Below are 18,926 nucleotides of genomic sequence, written 5' to 3' on the forward strand. Positions count from 1 at the left end.
GGTGGGTGAGTGCTGGGGGTGTGGTGCTCTGGGCAATGTGTGCAGACTGAGGCTCAGATGGTGGTATGTAGCATTTGTTGAAGCATTCACTCACCTTGACCACCCAAGTGAGGTCATTAAATTTCTTCCTGCACTGTGTGTGGGTCCTGGGGACCACAGTGCTGCACAAGACGTGCTGCGCTACCTCCATCCACATGATGCGGAAGACTTATGGTGAGGACCTCCTGCCTCTAGCCAGGTAGAGCACTGTCCTCCGTCTCTCCACAGCAAAAACCAACGCCTCCAATGCTTCATCACAGAATCTGCAGGCTCTCTCCCTGGGGTGTGGATCTGCCATGAGTACAGCTGCTTCAGTCCTCTGGCTCCTGCTCCTTGACCTGCTTCTACTTGCTGAGACAGCTGCACAGCCAGCAATGCTGAGAATGAGGTGCTGCAGCATCAATGAACCTCCCCTTGAAGAACTGGAAATAGCCTGTGGCAATGATGACTTGCAGTTACACTGTACCTGATATTGGTCCACCCTTTGTGTGTAACACCAGTGAGCTTGGGCTTTAAGACTTGAATTAGGACTTTTGAGCAGTGACCACGAATTTTGTGTGCAGTCGAAAGCATTAGCACCTGGCGCTAATTATCCAACTTTTCTACTGACACTGCCCATGCCTTGGCTAGAATCATAGAATCATAGAATGGTTAACAGCACAGAAGGAGGCCATTCGGCCCGTCGAGCCTGTGCCGGCTCTTTGCAAGAGCACTTCAGCTAGTCCCACTCCCCTGCCCTTTCCCCGTAGCCCTGCACATTTTCCCCCAGGTATTTATCCAACTCCCTTTTGAAGGCCACAAATTTCTAGCCCATAGAATGTTACAGCGCAGGAGGAGGCCATTGTGCCTGCGCGGCTCTTTGAAAGAACTCTCCAATTAGTCCCACTCCAAGGGTCATGGACCTGAAATGTTAACTCTGTTTCTCTCTCTCTACACCGAAGCTGCCTGACCTGCTGGAGTATTTCCAGCATTTTCTGTTTTTATTTCAGATTTCCAGCAGCTGCAGTATTTTGCTTTTGTATTAGTTCCACTCCCCCCCCCCCAAGCCCTCCAAATGTCCTGCCCTTCAAGTATTTAACCAATTCACTTTTGAAAGTTACTATTGAATCTGCTTCCACCGCCCTTTCAGACAGCGCGTTCCAGATCACAACAACTCGCTGTGTTAAAAAAAAATTCTCATCTCATCTCTGTCTTATAGTTTGTGCAATTCGCTGACATTCTGAGTTAAAATATGCCTCGACCCCGGAGCGTTTTGTGGACAATTCTTTTGCAAAAAAAAAAGCCGAAAATAGCGTCTCACAATTGGCAAGTAACTTTTAAAATAAAAAAAAACACAAAATTGTGCCTCTTTACCACTCTCCCTCCAGTCTGCACCTCAGCCCGACTTCCTTTTAATGTTAAATGTAATTACAGACATCTTTGTCTCTAAACTCCCCTCAGCTTGTGGAAAAGTTTCTGTGTTTGTGGAAGGAACGTGCGGTTCGAAATCTTTTAAACAGCGTTTTGGAAACGGGAAGCAGAACTGTGGACGAGCTGATCCTCCTCGCCTTGTGTGTGCGTTGGCTGTCTTGATTATATTCTTCTCAATCACCTCCCTTTCGTCTTTTGGAGAAAAAAAAGAGAAAAATCCCCTCCCATTCCCCTCCCTCTCTGTGTGAATCACCAGGGCTAATTGTCAACACGGGGCTGTCCAGGGCGACAGACCCTGCCCTGGGAGGTAAACCAGCGCTGGGCTCTGCCAGACAACTGGCTTTTTTCTCCGATGTGTTGCGCCACTGCTGAGAGAGGGATGGCAGTCTGAGCTTGTGGGGGGGGTGGGTGGGCTGGTGTCAGTCAGTTACAAGTGAAACCCGACTTGAAATTGACGGGGTCTGGTCAATTTCACCAGATTTGGAACATTCCAAAAAGCAGCACTTTCTAATATATATAGATATTTACATATATATATATATATATACTGTGCGCGTGTCTCTCTGTTTCAGTCTGTAGATAAGAAGCGAGGCACTGGAGTCAGAGTAACAGGGAACAACACACACACACAGGATGGACTTCACTCTGCGCTTCCTCGCTCTGTTCCTCGCCTTCCCAGCGACCGTCCCCTCCTTTTACGACGAGAGCCCGGTGACGGACGGATACTGCAGCCGCATCGTGAGGTCCCAGGGCAGCCGGAGGGACGGTAACACCGCCTTCAGTCTGCGGATCGAAGGCAGCCCCGAGTTCTACACTGCGGGCAGCACCTACCGGGGTAAGTGGGGCATGTTTCTGCCTTTTTCTCTCTCTCTGGGATTGTTTGAAGGGGTGTCCTGCCAAGAGATTCCTCTACAAACATACATCCCATCATGTTAAGTTTAAATGGGCTTTAGCTTTTGAGTGCACGCCCTCCAAACTCTATGTGAAATTTGAAATCTGTGTACTAACTTTACAGATGCATCTGGTGTGCTTTGCCTCCTCTTGCTGATTTATTTTGTCCCTCTCTCATCTCCAGTCACCCTCTCGGCCACAGTCCCCTCCTATTTCCGTGGATTCACCCTCATAGCTCTCAGGGACGGAGAGGACGGCGACAGGGAAGAGGAATACGCCGGGAACTTCCAGGTGGGCAGTCAACACCAGCCCTCCTCCTGCTCTAACTCCTTCTCCTCTTCTTCCTTCTCCCCCACCCCCCTCCCCCAGCACATCCCATAATGGAAAAGGTAAACTCATAAAGGGCTAAAGCTTTCAGTCACCTTTCAGGTGGAGGTGAAGATTTGTCTGCGAGGCAGGCGCGATGATAAGGGAGACTGTGTGACTCTGAGAACAACTATTATTTCCTAATGATGACACAGAGAGAACCGTCAGTCTGCAGCTCACAGTGCAGAGTGTGTGTGTGGGGCTCACTGACAATCTCTTGCGAATTCATTCTGATAGATGTTTTTTGATGAGTGTATGTGGATGAGCGTGTGTGAGAGAGAGTGTATGTGTGTGTGTGCTCCCTTAACCTCTCCGCCTCTCTACCTCTCTTTCTTCCTTCAAGACACTCCTTAAAACCTACCTCATCGACCAAGCTTTTGGTCACCTGCCCTAATTCCTTCTTATGTGGCTCGCTGTCAAATTTTTTGTCTTATAACACTCCTGTGAAGCACCTTGGGGCGTTTTACTATGTTAAAGGCGCTATATAAATACAAGTTGTTGCGTGTGTGTGTGAGTGTGAGTATTATATATATATGTGTGTGTTTGTGTGTGTTATATATGTCTGTGTTTGTGAGTATATGTGTATGTGTGTGTGTATATATATATATATGTGTGTGTATATAGTCTGTGTGTGTGTGTGTGTGTGTGTGTGTATATAGTCTGTGTGTGTCTGTGAAGAGGACCGAATGCAAAAAATCCTGTAATCAAAATTGTTTCTAAATCGAGCTTCCAAACTGGAGCCAACGTATAATCTGTGTCCACACTTAACCTGCAGATTCACTTCCTTGAATCACCATTCAGTAACATGTCTGGTTTGCGGAGTCGTTATTGGGAGAGATTAAATAATTTCAAAATTATCTTTGCGCAAACACAAAAAGAAAAAACCCAATCCTGTCTTTATGTAGATTGTTTTTCTTCCATTGTCGTTTCCCATATATTATACATCAAACAACACTGTAAGTCTGCGCTGTGCTCTTTTGTAGACTGTAATAGTCTAATCTTGCTTAGTTCAAATGATCTGGTAATTCATTTTTAAAGGATTACATTCCCTTTTTTCTGTGTTATTTATTTTGTTTAATTAAAATGACTGGATAATTCAAAAAACATTTTAGCGCAAGAACTGACTTTGAATTGTCAGGATTTCAAATGGATTCAGACCTTCTCAGACTTCTGTGTGTCTCATTTTATTTTTTTCCTTTCTATGCAGTGCTGCTACTTTCTAATTTACCTCAAATCAGAATAAGGGATTAAGACATCCATATAGCTCTGAAAGTTTTGTAAGACTGCGATGCATCTTAGAACATATCAGTGCTCAATGAGACAGCAGTGTTGCAATCAATGTTACAGTTATATAAAGCTTCGGTCAGATCCCATCTGGAGTAACTCTGTTCAGCTCCGGGCCCCGCACCTCAGGAAGGATATATTATCCTTGGAGGGGGAGCAGCGTAGATTCACCAGAATGATACCGGGGCTAAAAGGGTTAAATTATGAGGACAGGCTCCATAGACTAGCCTTGTACTCCCTCGAGTATAGAAGATTAAGGGGTGATCTAATTGAGGTGTTTATGATGATTAAAGGAGTTGGTAGGATAGAGAGAGAGAAACTATTTCCTCTGGTGGGGGGAGTCCAAAACAAGGGGGCGTGACCTTAAAATTAGAGCCAGGCCGTTCAGGGGTGATGTCAGGAAGCACTTCTTCACACAAAGGGTGGTGGAAATCTGGAACTCTCTCCCCCAAAAAGCTGTTGAGGCCGGGGGTCAATTCAAAATGTCAAAACTGAGATTAATAGATTTTTGTTGAGTAAGGGCATTAAGGGTTACGGAACCACAGCGGATAAATGGAGTAAAGATGCAGATCAGCCCAATCTAATTGAATGGCGGAACAGGCTTGAGGGGGCTGTATGGCCTCCTCCTGTTCCTATATGGTGACGGGCACATACTGATTTGTTCAAGTCTGTGTTGGGATTTGTTGAGGTGGCTGGAGAATTTAAGTTATAACTTCAATCGTGTGAATGCTGTTATCATATACATATTTGCATGGAATACATTTAGCCTGTGCTGTGGGATGTTAGTGTATGGATGATAAAAGCATTCTCTCTCTCTTCGCTCTACCAGAGCAGAGGCGCTACCTGATTTATTTTAAATGGGTTAACACCTCTGCTAAAATTGCAAATGATCTTGTTAAGTGTCCTTGTGCTAGTATGTCGTGTGCAATTTTTTCTTTAATCATTCTCGGGGTGTGGGCGTCGCTGGCAAGGCTCAGCATTTGTTGGCCCTTGTGAAGGTGGTGGTGAGCCGTCTTCTTGAACCGCTGCAGTCCGTGTGGGGTAGGTACTCCGACAGTGCTGTTAGGGAGCGAGTTCCAGGATTCCATCTCAGCGACGATGAAGAAACGGCCGATATACGCCCAAGTCAGGCTGGTGTGTGACTTGGAGGGGAACTTGCAGGTGGTGGTCTTCCCATGCGCCTGCTGCCCTTGTCCGTCTAGGTGGTGGAGGTTTGGAAGGTGCTGTCGAAGAAGCCCAAGATTTCAGGGCAATTGTATATACTATGCAAGTCTATATGAGAACAGCAGTCAACTGGTCAATGTTACATGATTTCTACCCTCCATTCACCCTAAGTGCACCTTTAAAGATATAATTAGGTTCACCAGCAAAGTTGAAGCCCATGGAATAAAAGGGACAGTGATAGCATGGATACGAAATTGGCTAAGCGACAGGAAACAGAGAGTAGTGGTGAACGGTTGTTTTTCGGACTGGAGGAAGGTATACAGTGGTGTTCCCCAGGGGTCGGTTCTAGGACCACTGCTTTTCTTGATATATATTAATGACTTGGATGTGGGTGTACAGGGCACAATTTCAAAATTTTCAGATGACACAAAACTTGGAAGTATAGTGAACAGTGCGGAGGAGAGTGACAGACTTCAAGAAGACATAGACAGGCTGGTGGAATGGGCGGTCATGTGGCAGATTAAATTTAACGCAGAAAAGTGCGAAGCGATACATTTCAGTAGGAAGAACGAGGGGAGGCAATATAAACTAAATGGTACAATTCTAAAAGGGGTGCATGAACAGAGAGACCTGGGGGTATATGTGCACAAATCGTTGAAGGTGTCAGGGCAGGTTGAGAAAGCGGTTAAAAAAGCATACGTGATCCTGGGCTTCATGAATAGAGGCATAGACTACAAAATCAAGGAAGTTATGATGAACCTTTATAAAACATTGGTTCGGCCTCAACTGGAGTATTGTGTCCAATTCTGGGCACCGCACTTTAGGAAGGATGTGAAGGCCTTAGAGAGGGTGCAGGAAAGATTTACGAGAATGGTTCCAGGGATGAGGGACTTCAGTTACGTGGATAGACTGGAGAAGCTGGGGTTGTTCTCCTTAGAGTAGAGAAGGTTGAGAGGAGATTTGATCGAGGTGTTCAAAATCATGAGGGGTCTGGACAGAGTAGATAGAGAGAAACTGTTCCCATTGGTGGAAGGGTCGAGAACCAGAGGACACAGATTTAAGGTGATTATCAAAAGAACCAAAGGCGACATGAGGAAAAACTTTTTTACGCAGCGAGTGGTTATGACCTGGAATGCACTGCCTGAGAGGGTGGCAGAGGCAGATTTAATCGCAGCTTTCAAAAGGGAATTGGATAAATACCTGAAGGGAAAAATATTCACAGGGCTACGGGGAAAGGGCGGGGGAGTGGGACTAGCTGAGGTGCTATTGCAGAGAGCCGGCACGGGCTCAATGGGCCGAATGGCCTCCTACTGTGCTGTAACCATTCTATGATTCTAATTATGTGTCTACAACAATATTTTGTTGGCTTTATTCCATTTTAATTGCTGATACACAACGACAACTCTAATTAGAGGATGGATGTTGAATCTATCAATCATTTAATCTTGCTAGAAATATGAATGATTACACTCCTTCAAAATCTATTCATTGATCCTGCACGAATACTGCACAACACCTGAGAATATATAATGCAGTTGCTGCAGTGTGTATTGTTGCAGTTTGTGCCTGTATGTTGATTTGTAATCTGGCGTGACTACAGTTTGTTCCTACAAGCTCATTACCTAAGCCTTCCAGAAATAAGTTATTACTTAACAAATGCTATTAACTGGTGTCAGCCGTGGCTCAGTGGGCAGCACCCTCGCCTGCTGAGTCAGAAGGTTGTGGGTTCAAGGTCCCACTCCAGAGACTTGAGCACAAAAATCTAGGCTGACACTCCCAGTGCAATACTCGAGGGAGCGCCGCACTGTCGGAGGTGCCATGAGATGTTAAGCCGAGGCCCCGTCTGTCCCCTTGGGTGGATGTAAAAGATCGCATGGCACTATTTCGAAGATCCCATTGTCCTTGGCCAATATTAATCCCTCAACCAGCAGTTTATCTGATAATTATCAACAAAGCTATTTGTGGGATCTTGCTGTGCTCAAATTGGCCGCCGTGTTTCCTACAATACAAAAGTACTTAATTGGCTGTAAAGCGCTTTGGGATGCCCCAAGGTCGTGAAAGGCACCTTATCTGAGGAAGGATGTTCTTGCCATGGAGGGAGTGCAGCGAAGATTCACCAGACTGATACCTGGGATGGCAGGAATGACGTATGAGGAGAGATTGGGTCGATTGGGCTTATACTCGCTGGAGTTTAGAAGAATGAGAGGGGATCTCATTGAAACTTATAAAATTCTAACAGGACTGGACAGACTAGATGCAGGAAGGATGTTCCCGATGGCAGGGGAATCCAAAACCAGGGGTCACAGTCTAAGGATAAGGGGTAAGTCATTTAGGACAGAGATGAGGAGGAATTTCTTCACCCAGAGAGTGGTGAACCTGTGGAATTCTCTACCACAGAAGGCAGTTGAGGCCAATTCATTAAATATATTCAAGAAGGAGTTAGATATATTTCTTAAGGCTAAAGGGATCAAGGGATATGGGGAGATAGCAGGGACAGGGTACTGAATTTGGATGATCAGCCATGATCGCATTAAATGGCGGAACAGGCTCGAGGGGCCGAATGGCCGACTCCTGCTCCTATCTTCTATGTTTCTATGTTTCTATGTTTCTATGTATAGATGCAAGTTTTCCTTTTTTTCCCGTACTATTAACAAATGTCTATCTTCTCCCCGCTCTCTTTTTCCAGATAATTGACCACGAGGACACACAGTTTATGACGAACTGCCCATACGCCGTCACGGAGAGCACCCCCAGGAGACGGACTCGCATCCAGGTCTTTTGGACGGCGCCCTCTGCTGGTTCAGGCTGCGTTACGTTGAAGTGAGTTAGGTCGCACGCCGGAGAAGGATTGGGGGGCTTCCAGAGGGGGCGGGAATCCAAGCTTGAGGTCACGCAACATAAACTGGCCAATGATACATTGACATAGGAATAACGAGACAAAAAAACAAAGGCCAAGGTCCATCAAGTTCGACTTCTACCAGCCTGGTAGTCGCAAAGCAAGCTGTACCGTACCTGAGGCACCTCTGGGTGTTATGTATTAGACCAGTTGGTGACAATCATGGCAATCGTTCTCTTATAAGTTAGCCACAACAGACCCAGATATGTTTAAAGGAAGAAAGAACTTGAATTTCTATAGCGCCTTTCACAACCTCAGGATGTCCCAAAGCGCTTTACAGCCAATGAAGTACTTTTTTTGAAGTGTAGTCACTGTTGTAATGTAGGAAACGCAGCAGCCAATCTGCACACAGCAAGATCCCACAAACAGCAATGTGATAATGACCAGATAATCTGTTTTCAGTGATGTTGATTGAGGGATAAATATTGGCCCCAGGACACCGGGGATAACTCCCCCTGCTCTTCTTCGAAATAGTGGCCATGGGATCTTTTAAATCCACTTGAGAGAGCAGGCGGGGGCCTCGGTTTGACGTCTCATCCAAAAGACGGTCCGACAGTGCGGCACTCCCTCAGTACCACACTGGAGCCTCAGCCTCGATTCTGTGCTCAAGTCTCCGATGTGGGACTTGAACCCACTGAGCCATGGCTGACACCCAGTCCTAATGTTTTCGCTCATTGACTAAGATGTTTGCGATTTTATTGCCCACTTTTCTCTCGCCGAGCAAGCTGTGCAGTTCTGTTATCTTGCACAGTGCCCCCCGCGCCCCCCCCCCCACCCCGCCACCTTGGCATTATGTGTGAGACGAGTACTTTGTTGTACTGTTTTGACTGGGTTAGAATGTGGTTGGATTGAACAAGATAAGTGAGATTAACTTTCTGCAGTGCACACAGGGAGGGTGTGAATTTAAAATGAAATGAAGGAGTGTGTTGCTCCATTGTAATAGATGCAGTGGAAAGCCACAGATTCACAGCCATTTGATGCATTTTTTTAATGGCTGGTGCACAGGAACATAAAACAACATAATTTGTGCAGAGCAAGATGCACAGTATGCGATGACTGACTTATAAATGGATATAGCTTACACTGTAATGAAAGGAGCACAAAAAGTAGGAGTAAAGAAGATTAGATTAGATTTAGAGCCTCTTGAGTTTCAATTTATTTTCTCTAAGGGAAAGATTATTTCATCCTTGTCCGTTACATATAGTTTGGTCTCTATTCACCCTGAATATTCTTAAAGTTGTAAAAGAAAGAGCGACTGCTATTTATACCCTGAGCTGAGCTTCAGATTCCACATCCTCTCCATCACCAAGGGCGCCTACTTCCACCTCCGTAATATCGCCCGTCTCCGCCCCTGCTTCAGCTCATCTGCTGCTGAAACCTTCATCCGTGCTTTTTGCTATCTCCAGACTCGACTATTCGAACACACTCCTGGCCGGCCTCCCACCTTCCACCCTCCGTAAACTTGAGCTCATCCAAAACTCCGCCTCCCGTGTCCTAACTCACACCGAGTCCCCTTCACCCATCACCCACTGTGCTCACTGCCCCGTGTCCTAACTCACACCCAGTCCCGTTCACCCATCACCCCCTGTGCTCACTGCCCCGTGTCCTAACTCACACCCAGTCCCGTTCACCCATCACCCCCTGTGCTCACTGCCCTGTGCCCTAACTCACACCCAGTCCCGTTCACCCATCACCCACTGTGCTCACTGCCCTGTGCCCTAACTCACACCCAGTCCCGTTCACCCATCACCCACTGTGCTCACTGCCCCGTGTCCTAACTCACACCCAGTCCCGTTCACCCATCACCCCCTGTGCTCACTGCCCTGTGCCCTAACTCGCACCGAGTCCCCTTCACCCATCACCCCCTGTGCTCACTGCCCCGTGTCCTAACTCACACCGAGTCCCGTTCACCCATCACCCCCTGTGCTCACTGCCCCGTGTCCTAACTCGCACCCAGTCCCGTTCACCCATCACCCCCTGTGCTCACTGCCCCGTGTCCTAACTCACACCCAGTCCTGTTCACCATCACCCCCTGTGCTCACTGCCCCGTGTCCTAACTCACACCGAGTCCCGTTCACCCATCACCCACTGTGCTCACTGCCCTGTGCCCGAACTCACACCCAGTCCCGTTCACCCATCACGCCCTGTGCTCACTGCCCCGTGTCCTAACTCGCACCGAGTCCCCTTCACCCATCACCCCCTGTGCTCACTGCCCCGTGTCCTAACTCGCACCCAGTCCCGTTCACCCATCATCCCCTGTGCTCACTGCCCCATGTCCTAACTCGCACCGAGTCCCGTTCACCCATCACCCCCTGTGCTCACTGCCCCGTGTCCTAACTCGCACCCAGTCCCGTTCACCGATCACCCCCTGTGCTCACTGCCCCGTGTCCTAACTCACACCCAGTCCCGTTCACCCATCGCCCCCTGTGCTCACTGCCCCATGTCCTAACTCACACCCAGTCCCGTTCACCCATCACCCCCTGTGCTCACTGCCCCGTGTCCTAACTCACACCCAGTCCCGTTCACCCATCACCCCCTGTGCTCACTGCCCCGTGTCCTAACTCACACCAAGTCCTGTTCACCCATCACCCCCTGTGCTCACTGCCCCGTGTCCTAACTCACACCCAGTCCCGTTCACCCATCACCCCCTGTGCTCACTGCCCCGTGTCCTAACTCGCACCCAGTCCCGTTCACCCATCACCCCCTGTGCTCACTGCCCCGTGTCCTAACTCACACCCAGTCCCGTTCACCCATCACCCCCTGTGCTCACTGCCCCGTGTCCTAACTCGCACCCAGTCCCGTTCACCCATCACCCCCTGTGCTCACTGCCCCGTGTCCTAACTCACACCCAGTCCCGTTCACCCATCACCCCCTGTGCTCACTGCCCCGTGTCCTAACTCACACCCAGTCCCGTTCACCCATCACCCCCTGTGCTCGCTGCCCCATGTCCTAACTCACACCCAGTCCCGTTCACCCATCAACCCCTGTGCTCACTGCCCCGTGTCCTGACTCGCACCAAGTCCCATTCACCCATCACCCCCTGTGCTCACTGCCCCGTGTCCTAACTCACACCCAGTCCCGTTCACCCATCACCCCCTGTGCTCACTGCCCCGTGTCCTAACTTGCACCAAGTCCTGTTCACCCATCACCCCCTGTGCTCACTGCCCCGTGTCCTAACTCACATCAAGTCCCGTTCACCCATCACCCCCTGTGCTCACTGCCCCGTGTCCTAACTCACACCCAGTCCCGTTCACCCATCACCCCCTGTGCTCACTGCCCCATGTCCTAACTCACACCCAGTCCCGTTCACCCATCACCCCCTGTGCTCACTGCCCCATGTCCTAACTCGCACCCAGTCCCGTTCACCCATCACCCCCTGTGCTCACTGCCCCATGTCCTAACTCACACCCAGTCCCGTTCACCCATCACCCCCTGTGCTCGCTGACCTACATTGGCTCCCGCTCCGGCAACGCCTCGATTTTAAAATTCTCACCCTTGTTTTCAAATCCCTCCATGGCTTCGCCCCCTCCTCCCTATCTCTGTAACCTCCTCCAGCCCCTACAACCCCCCCGAGATCTCTGCGCTCCTCCAATTCTGGCCTCTTGCACATCCCCGATTTTCTTCACTCCACCATTGGCGGCCATGTCTTCAGCTGCCTGGGCTCTAAGCTCTGGAATTCCCTCCCTAAACCTCTCCGCCTCTCTACCTCTTTCCTCCTTTGGCGACACTCCTTAAAACCTACCTCTCACTTGTCCTAATATCTCCTTATGTGGCTCAGTGTCAAATTTTGTTTGGTAATGCTCCCGTGAAGCACCTTGGGATGTTTTACTGTGTTAAAGGTGCTATATAAATGCAAGTAATTGTTGTTGACGTAGCTGATGGCATGTCTTTATATCAAGTGATTGTATTCAGTTATTTTGCCTGTCAATCACTCCTCACACCAGGTTGGCTGAACGCACTGCTCAGCCTTATTATCATGCTCCCTGCTTTGCCATTCTCATTGCTGTCTGCCAATTGTCAATCTTTTACTTTTCGCCTTCGTGTACACAGTCCCATCATCTCTGCTTAGGTATTTCATGTGATCTTTTCCCAGCTGGGATCCATGGAGATCAGGCGGGAAAGTGGAGTTGAGTTCGAAGATCAGCCATGACCTTATTGAATGGCGGAGCAGGCCCGAGGGGCCATATGGCCTACTCTTGCTCCTAATTCTTTTAAAATTATGAGGGGTCTAGATAGAGTGGATAGGAAGGACCTATTTCCCTTAGCAAAGAGGTCAATAACCAGGGGGCACAGATTTAAAGTAATTGGTCGAAGGATTAGAGGGGAGTTGAGGAGAACTTTTTTCACCCAGAGGGTGGTGGGGGTCTGGAACTCACTGCCTGAAAGGGTGGTAGAGGCAGAAACCCTCATCGCATTTAAAAAGTACTTGGATATGCGCTTGAAGTGCTGTCACCTACAGGGCTACGGACCAAGAGCTGGACAGGGATTAGGCTGGAGAGCTCTTTGTCGGCCGGCACAGACACGATGGGCCGAATGGCCTCCTTCTGTGCCGGAAATTTCTATGATTCCATTGCTCTCTGAGGGTACTGATCTTCAGCCGCGAGGCACATGTGGAATCTTCTTACCGTGAAACACTCTGGTACTGCACACGGAGCACTCCTTCCTCTCCCTATCACTCCGTCCTTCCAACATTGTCCTTCGACCGCACGTTCCAAAAGAATTCAGCTTCTGATTTTGTACCTTCCCAGTCCAGGAAGTGCTGGCCAACATTATCCCTCGACCAGCATCACTGAAACAGATTACACGCGGTCATTTACCTCATCGGTGCTTGTTGGGACCTGGCTGTGCACAAATTCGCGCCCAGTGTTTAGCTACATTACAAGGAGTGACCACATTTCCAAAGTACCTCATTGGCTGTGAGGTGCTTTTGGGACATCCCTGAGAACATGAAAGACATTATATAAATCCAATTTTGTTCTTTCTTGAACTCAGACGGTCTCCTTTTCACACCCCATGCTATATTACTCCTGCTCAAGAGGTTTCCATTGTGGATTCAAAACCACATCCAGGCAAAGCAACACATCACTTTGCCTCTTTCTTGCATTCCGCTGTGCTGCCCGTTACAACTCCCAAGCTATAGGAAACTCATCGACCATTTTATTTTGCAGAGCCAGCATTGTGCAGAAGCGGATAATCTGGTTCCAGGATGACGGGGCGCTTACTAAGAGACTGTGTGAAAAAGGTAAGTGCAAGATCTTGTGTGATTATCTGACATTCCCACAAAACATTTTCCTTGTGTAATTGTCTGTTGTTGTGGTCGTCTGATTTAGTTTTGGTACTTTTTTGTTTGCCTTATAATGAAGCATGTTTTGGTGTTGCCTCAGCTTAAATACAGCTTGTTGTAAGGAGCCGTTTTAACTCCAAATCGTGGGCAGGTGGGGGTCATTTTGAACTTGTGTGATAGTGAAAAGCAGGTGATAGCGAGTTGGCCTAGAATCATTGAATCATAGAACAGTACAGCACAGTAGGAGGCCATTCGGCCCATCGAGTCTGCGCCGGCTCTTTCGAAGAGCAATCCAGTCAGTCCCACTCCCACGCTCTTTCCCCAAATCCCTGCAATTTTCTCTCCTTCGAGCATTTATCCAATTCCCTTTTGAAGGCTCCTATTGAATCTGTATCCACCACCCTTTCAGGCAGCACATTCCAAATCCTAACCACTCGCTGCGTAAAGAAGCTTTTCCTCATGTCGCCTCTGGTTCATTTGCCAATTACCTTAAATCTGGGCCCTCTGGTTAGCGACCCTCCAGTCATTGGAAACAGTGTCTCTTTATTTACTCGATCTAAACCCTTCATGATTTTAAACACCTCTATCAAATCTCCCCTTAGCCTTCCCTCCTCTGAGGAGAACAACCCCAGCTTCTCCAGCCTATCCATGTAACTGAAGTCCCTCATCCCTGGAACCATAATCTCTCCTGATTTTTATTTGCTATTGACTTCAACGGAAATATAAAATCGGGGGAGAGATGTACAACGGGCTGCCGAATCGCTATCACCCATTTTACACTATCGCACAAAGTCAAAATCTAACCCACCCAATATTATTTATAACCTGGTGGATTAGGGCCTAAGCTGCAATTCAACCACTTGATCATATGCCATAGTTATTGATCAACGTGATCTGTTCACCGTGTTCTCGACCAAGGCTCAGCATGAGATCTTCTTTCATCTCTGAGAACTCGGGTTCAATCCAGTCCAGAGCGACCGATTAAAAAGTCTCCTTTTCTTTTCACCAGCCGTGAGGGTCCTAAGTGGCATGAAATTGGGAAGTCCTAACCCAGTTATCCGTGGTTACAAGTCCACAATTCAAAGCTGCCCTTAAATCGACACCAATTGACATTGAATTGTCAGTCTTGCTCAGAGAAACCGCAAGCACGGCTGTTATGGCAACAGGAATACGTGCAGCAGGAGGTTCTTGTCTGAAGCTGGGGTCAAAGTGCATCATTGGGCACAATGGAGAGAGCTGTACTCTTTATCTCGCCATTGCTAAACCTGACTAGGAGTGCTTGACGCTGACACTGGGTGTCGAAATTGCTACTGCATTCCTTTTCTGGGCATTTACCTTCCTGTATCTTTTAGCACCTTGAATTAAAAAATCTGCTAAAATGTGAGCATAAGTATGTTCGACTCCAGCAAACGCAACGCTGACTCAAATGTAGAATTACCCCAAATCAATAACCACTCGCTCCCATTATACAACATTCCTAATTCAAGCCTGCCGTTGAATGAAACATTATCTGGCATTTGCTTTTTAGCACATCAAATCTCGTCAAATATTTCATCCTTTGTCTAAACACTTGTGCAAGGAGGTTTCGGTTAGTGCTTTATGGTTGCACGGGGCTTCAGATTGCAGGGCTATGGGGCAAGAGCCGGGGAGCAGGAATAATTGGATCGCTCGTTCAAAGAGCCAGCACTGGCACGATGGGCCGAATGGCCTCCTTCTGTGCTGTAGGTTTCGGTTAGTGCTTTATCATTGCACAGGGCCTTATATTGCAAGGTTATGGGGAAAAGAGCTAGGGAGCGAGGCTAATTGGACAGCTCTTTCAAAGAGCCAGCACTAGCACAATGGGCCGAATGGCCTCCTTCTGTGCTGTATGTGTGAATCTGTGATATTTTTGCATGGATCCAATGAGTTGAATGAGGTTAAGATACAAAATTACCGTTGGTGACATTTGTGGATGAACACTTAACGCGTTCATGTGAAGTTCCTCTGTTATAGGTGAGCTGTTAGCATACCTAACTCAATAGAATTCTTTTGAGGTAATGGAAAGAGTAGACAAGGGTAATGTAGTAGATGTCATATACTTGGATTTTCAAAAGGCCTTTGGTAAGGTAGCACATGATAGGCTCATGACAGAGGTTGGGGCACATGGAGTCAGGAGACAAATAGCTGAATGGCAAGCAAAAAAAAATAGAAAGCAGAGAGTGGGGGTAAAGGGTAGTTATTCAGATTGGAGGAAGGTAGAAAGCAGTGTTCTACAAGAATCAGTGCTGGGACCATAACGTAAGAACATAAGAACATAAGAAGTAGGAGCAGGAGTAGGCCATACGGCCCCTCGGGCCTGCTCCGCCATTCAATAGGATCATGGCTGATCCGAACCTAGACTCACATCCACTTCCCTGCCCGCTCCTCGTAACCCCTAATTCCCTTATCAGCTAGGAAACTGTCTATCTCCGTTTTAAATTTATTTAATGTCGCAGCTTCCACAGCTCTCTGAGGTAGCAAATTCCATAGATTTACTACCCTCTGAGTGAAGAAGTTTCTCCTCATCTCAGTTTTGAAACAGCAGCCCCTTATTCTTAGATTATGCCCCCTAGTTCTAGTCTCACCCATCAGTGGAAACATCCTCCCCGCATCTACACGATCAAGCCCCCTCACAATCTTACATGTTTCGATAAGATCGCCTCTCATTCTTCTGAACTCCAACGAGTAGAGGCCCAACCTACTCAACCTTTCCTCATAAGTCAACCCCCTCATCTCCGGAATCAACTGAGTGAACCTTCTCTGAACTGCCTCGAGAGCAAGTATATCTTTTCTTAAATTTGGAAACCAAAACTGTACGCAATATTCAAGGTGTGGCCTCACCAGTACCCTGAATAACTGAAGCAAGACTTCCCTGCTTTTATACTCCATCCCCCTTGCAATAAAAGCCAAGATTCCATTGGCCTTCCTGATCACCTGCTGTACCTGCATACTAACCTGTGTTTCATGCACCAGGACCCCCAGATCCCTTTGTACTGTAGCACTTTGCAGTTTCTCTCCACTTAGATAATAACTTGCTCTTTGATTTTTTCTGCCAAAGTGCATAACCTCACACTTTCCAACATTATATTCCATCTGCCAAATTTCTGCCCACTCACCTAGCCTGTCTATGTCCTTTTGCAGGTTTTTTATGTCCTCCTCACTCACTGCTTTCCCTCCCATCTTTGTATCGTCGGCAAACTTGGATACGTTGCACTTGGTCCCCTCCTCCAAATCGTTAATATAGATTGTAAAGAGTTGGGGTCCCAGCACTGACCCCTGCGGAACACCACTAGTTACTGATTGCCAACCCGAGAATGAACCATTTATCCCAGCTCTCTGTTTTCTGTTAGATAGCCAATCTTCCACCCACGCCAGTATATTACCCCCAATCCCGTGATTTTTTATCTTGTGCAGTAATCTTTTGTGTGGCACCTTGTCAAATGCCTTTTGGAAGTCCAAATACACTACATCCACTGGTTCCCCTTTATCCACCCTGTTTGTTACATCCTCAAAGAATTCGAGCAAATTTGTCAAACATGACTTCCCCTTCATAAAACTATGCTGACTCTGCCCGATTAAATTATGCTTATCCAAATGTCCTGTTACTGCTTCCTTAATAATGGACTCCAACACTTTACCAACCACAGATGTTAGGCTAACTGGTCTATAGTTTCCAGCCTTTTGTCTACCTCCCTTTTTAAATAAGGGCATTACATTAGCAGTTTTCCAATCTGCTGGGACCTTTCCTGAATCCAGGGAGTTTTGGAAAATTACCACCAATGCATCTGCAATCCCTACCGCTACTTCTCTCAAGACCCTAGGATGTAAGCCATCAGGTCCAGGGTATTTATCCACCTTAAGTCCCATTATCTTACCGAGTACCATCTCCTTAGTGATTTTAATCGTGTTTAGCTCCTCCCCCCCTATAGCCCCCTGTTTGACCAGTGTTTGGATATTTTTAGTGTCCTCTACTGTAAAGACTGATACAAAATATTTGCTCAGCGTTTTTGCCATCTCCATGTTCCCCACTACAAATTTCCCGGTCTCGTCCTCTAAGGGACCAACATTCACTTTAGCCAAAATAACAACAGAAAATGCTGGAAAAACTCAGCAGGTCAGGCAACATCCGTGGAGAGAAATTTGAGTTGACGTTTCAGGTTTGACCCTTCTTCAAAACTGGAGAGAAAAGGAACTAGATCGAAGGCAGGGCTGCGATCGGACAAAAGAATAAAAGAACCAAAAGAAGTAAAAGAGATTAGAAGCTAGACGAGATGGTAATAGGCTGGGATTAGGTGTAAAGAGGCCCGACCAGTCCCCATCCACCACGACCCTCCTCCGCCTGGCTGAACTTGTTCTCACATTGAACAACTTCTCCTTTAACTCCACTCATTTCCTCCAAATCAAAGGCGTTGCCATGGGTACCCGCATGGGTCCTAGCTATGCCTGCCTTTTCGTGGGCTATGTGGAACAATCTTTGTTCCAGTCCTACTCGGGTCCCCTCCCTCACCTCTTTTTCCGATACATTGATGACTGTATCGGTGCCGTTTCCTGCTCTCGCCCCGAACTTGACAATTTCATTCACTTTGCCTCCAATTTCCACCCTTCCCTCACCTTCACATGGTCCATCTCTGACTCTTCCCTTCCCTTCCTCGACTTCTCCGTCTCCATCTCTGGGGATAGGTTATCGACCAATATTTACTACAAGCCCACTGACTCCCACAGCTACCTGGACTACACTTCCTCCCACCCCGCTTCCTGTAAGGACTCTATTCCATTCTCCCAGTTTCTCCGCCTCCGCCGTATCTGCTCCGACGATGCCACCTTCCACACCAGTGCTTCAGACATGTCTTCCTTTTTCCGCAACCGAGGATTCCCCTCTACCGTGGTGGACACTGCCCTCGACCGTGTCAGTTCTATCTCCCGCACCTCTGCCCTCACCCCTGCCCCTCCCTCCCGGAACCACGATAGGGTTCCCCTTGTCCTCACCTTTCACCCCACCAGCCTCCACATTCAACGGATCATCCTCCGGCATTTCCGCTACCTCCAAAGTGATCCCACCACCAAACGTATCTTCCCCTCCCCTCCCCTTTCAGCATTCCGCAGGGACCGCTCTCTCCGAGACACCCTAGTCCACTCCTCTATCACCCCAAACAGCCCTTCCCCTTCGCCTGGCACCTTCCCGTGCAAGCGGAGGAGGTGTAACACCTGCCCCTATACCTCCCCCCTCCCCACTGTCCAGGGCCCCAAACACCCCTTCCAGGTGAAACAGCGATTTACTTGTACTTCTCGCAATCTAGTATACTGTATTCGCTGCTCACGATGCGGTCTCCTCTACATTGGGGAGACCAAACGCAGATTGGGTGACCGCTTTGCGGAACACCTCCGTTCAGTCCGTAAGGGTGACCCCGAGCTTCCGGTCGCCTGTCATTTCAATTCACCGCTCCATTCCCACTCGGACCTCACCGTCCTTGGCCTCTTGTACTGTTCCACGGAAGCTCAACGTAAACTCGAGGAACAGCACCTCATCTTCCGATTAGGCACTCTGCAGCCTTCCGGTCTCAATATCGAGTTCAA

At 48.0% G+C, this 18,926-nt stretch overlaps 1 protein-coding gene across 1 annotated transcript in view; it reads left to right on the forward strand.

Moving 5' to 3' along the window:
• The first annotated feature begins 1,575 nt into the window (after nucleotides 1-1,575).
• The window catches only part of LOC147107169 (spondin-1-like), a 567,692-nt gene continuing 550,341 nt past the window's right edge, over nucleotides 1,576-18,926 (forward strand). The window contains exons 1-5 of the mRNA XM_086008329.1: nucleotides 1,576-1,593; nucleotides 2,022-2,284; nucleotides 2,525-2,631; nucleotides 7,841-7,974; nucleotides 13,219-13,292. Coding sequence (XP_085864455.1) covers nucleotides 2,083-2,284; nucleotides 2,525-2,631; nucleotides 7,841-7,974; nucleotides 13,219-13,292 — 517 coding nt within the window. The 5' untranslated portion in view covers nucleotides 1,576-1,593; nucleotides 2,022-2,082. The remainder of the gene's footprint in view (nucleotides 1,594-2,021; nucleotides 2,285-2,524; nucleotides 2,632-7,840; nucleotides 7,975-13,218; nucleotides 13,293-18,926) is intronic.

This window comes from Somniosus microcephalus, chromosome 15, assembly GCF_052327205.1.
Source record: "Somniosus microcephalus isolate GS21.2 chromosome 15, FLI_Smic_1.0, whole genome shotgun sequence".
NCBI lineage: Eukaryota > Metazoa > Chordata > Chondrichthyes > Squaliformes > Somniosidae > Somniosus > Somniosus microcephalus.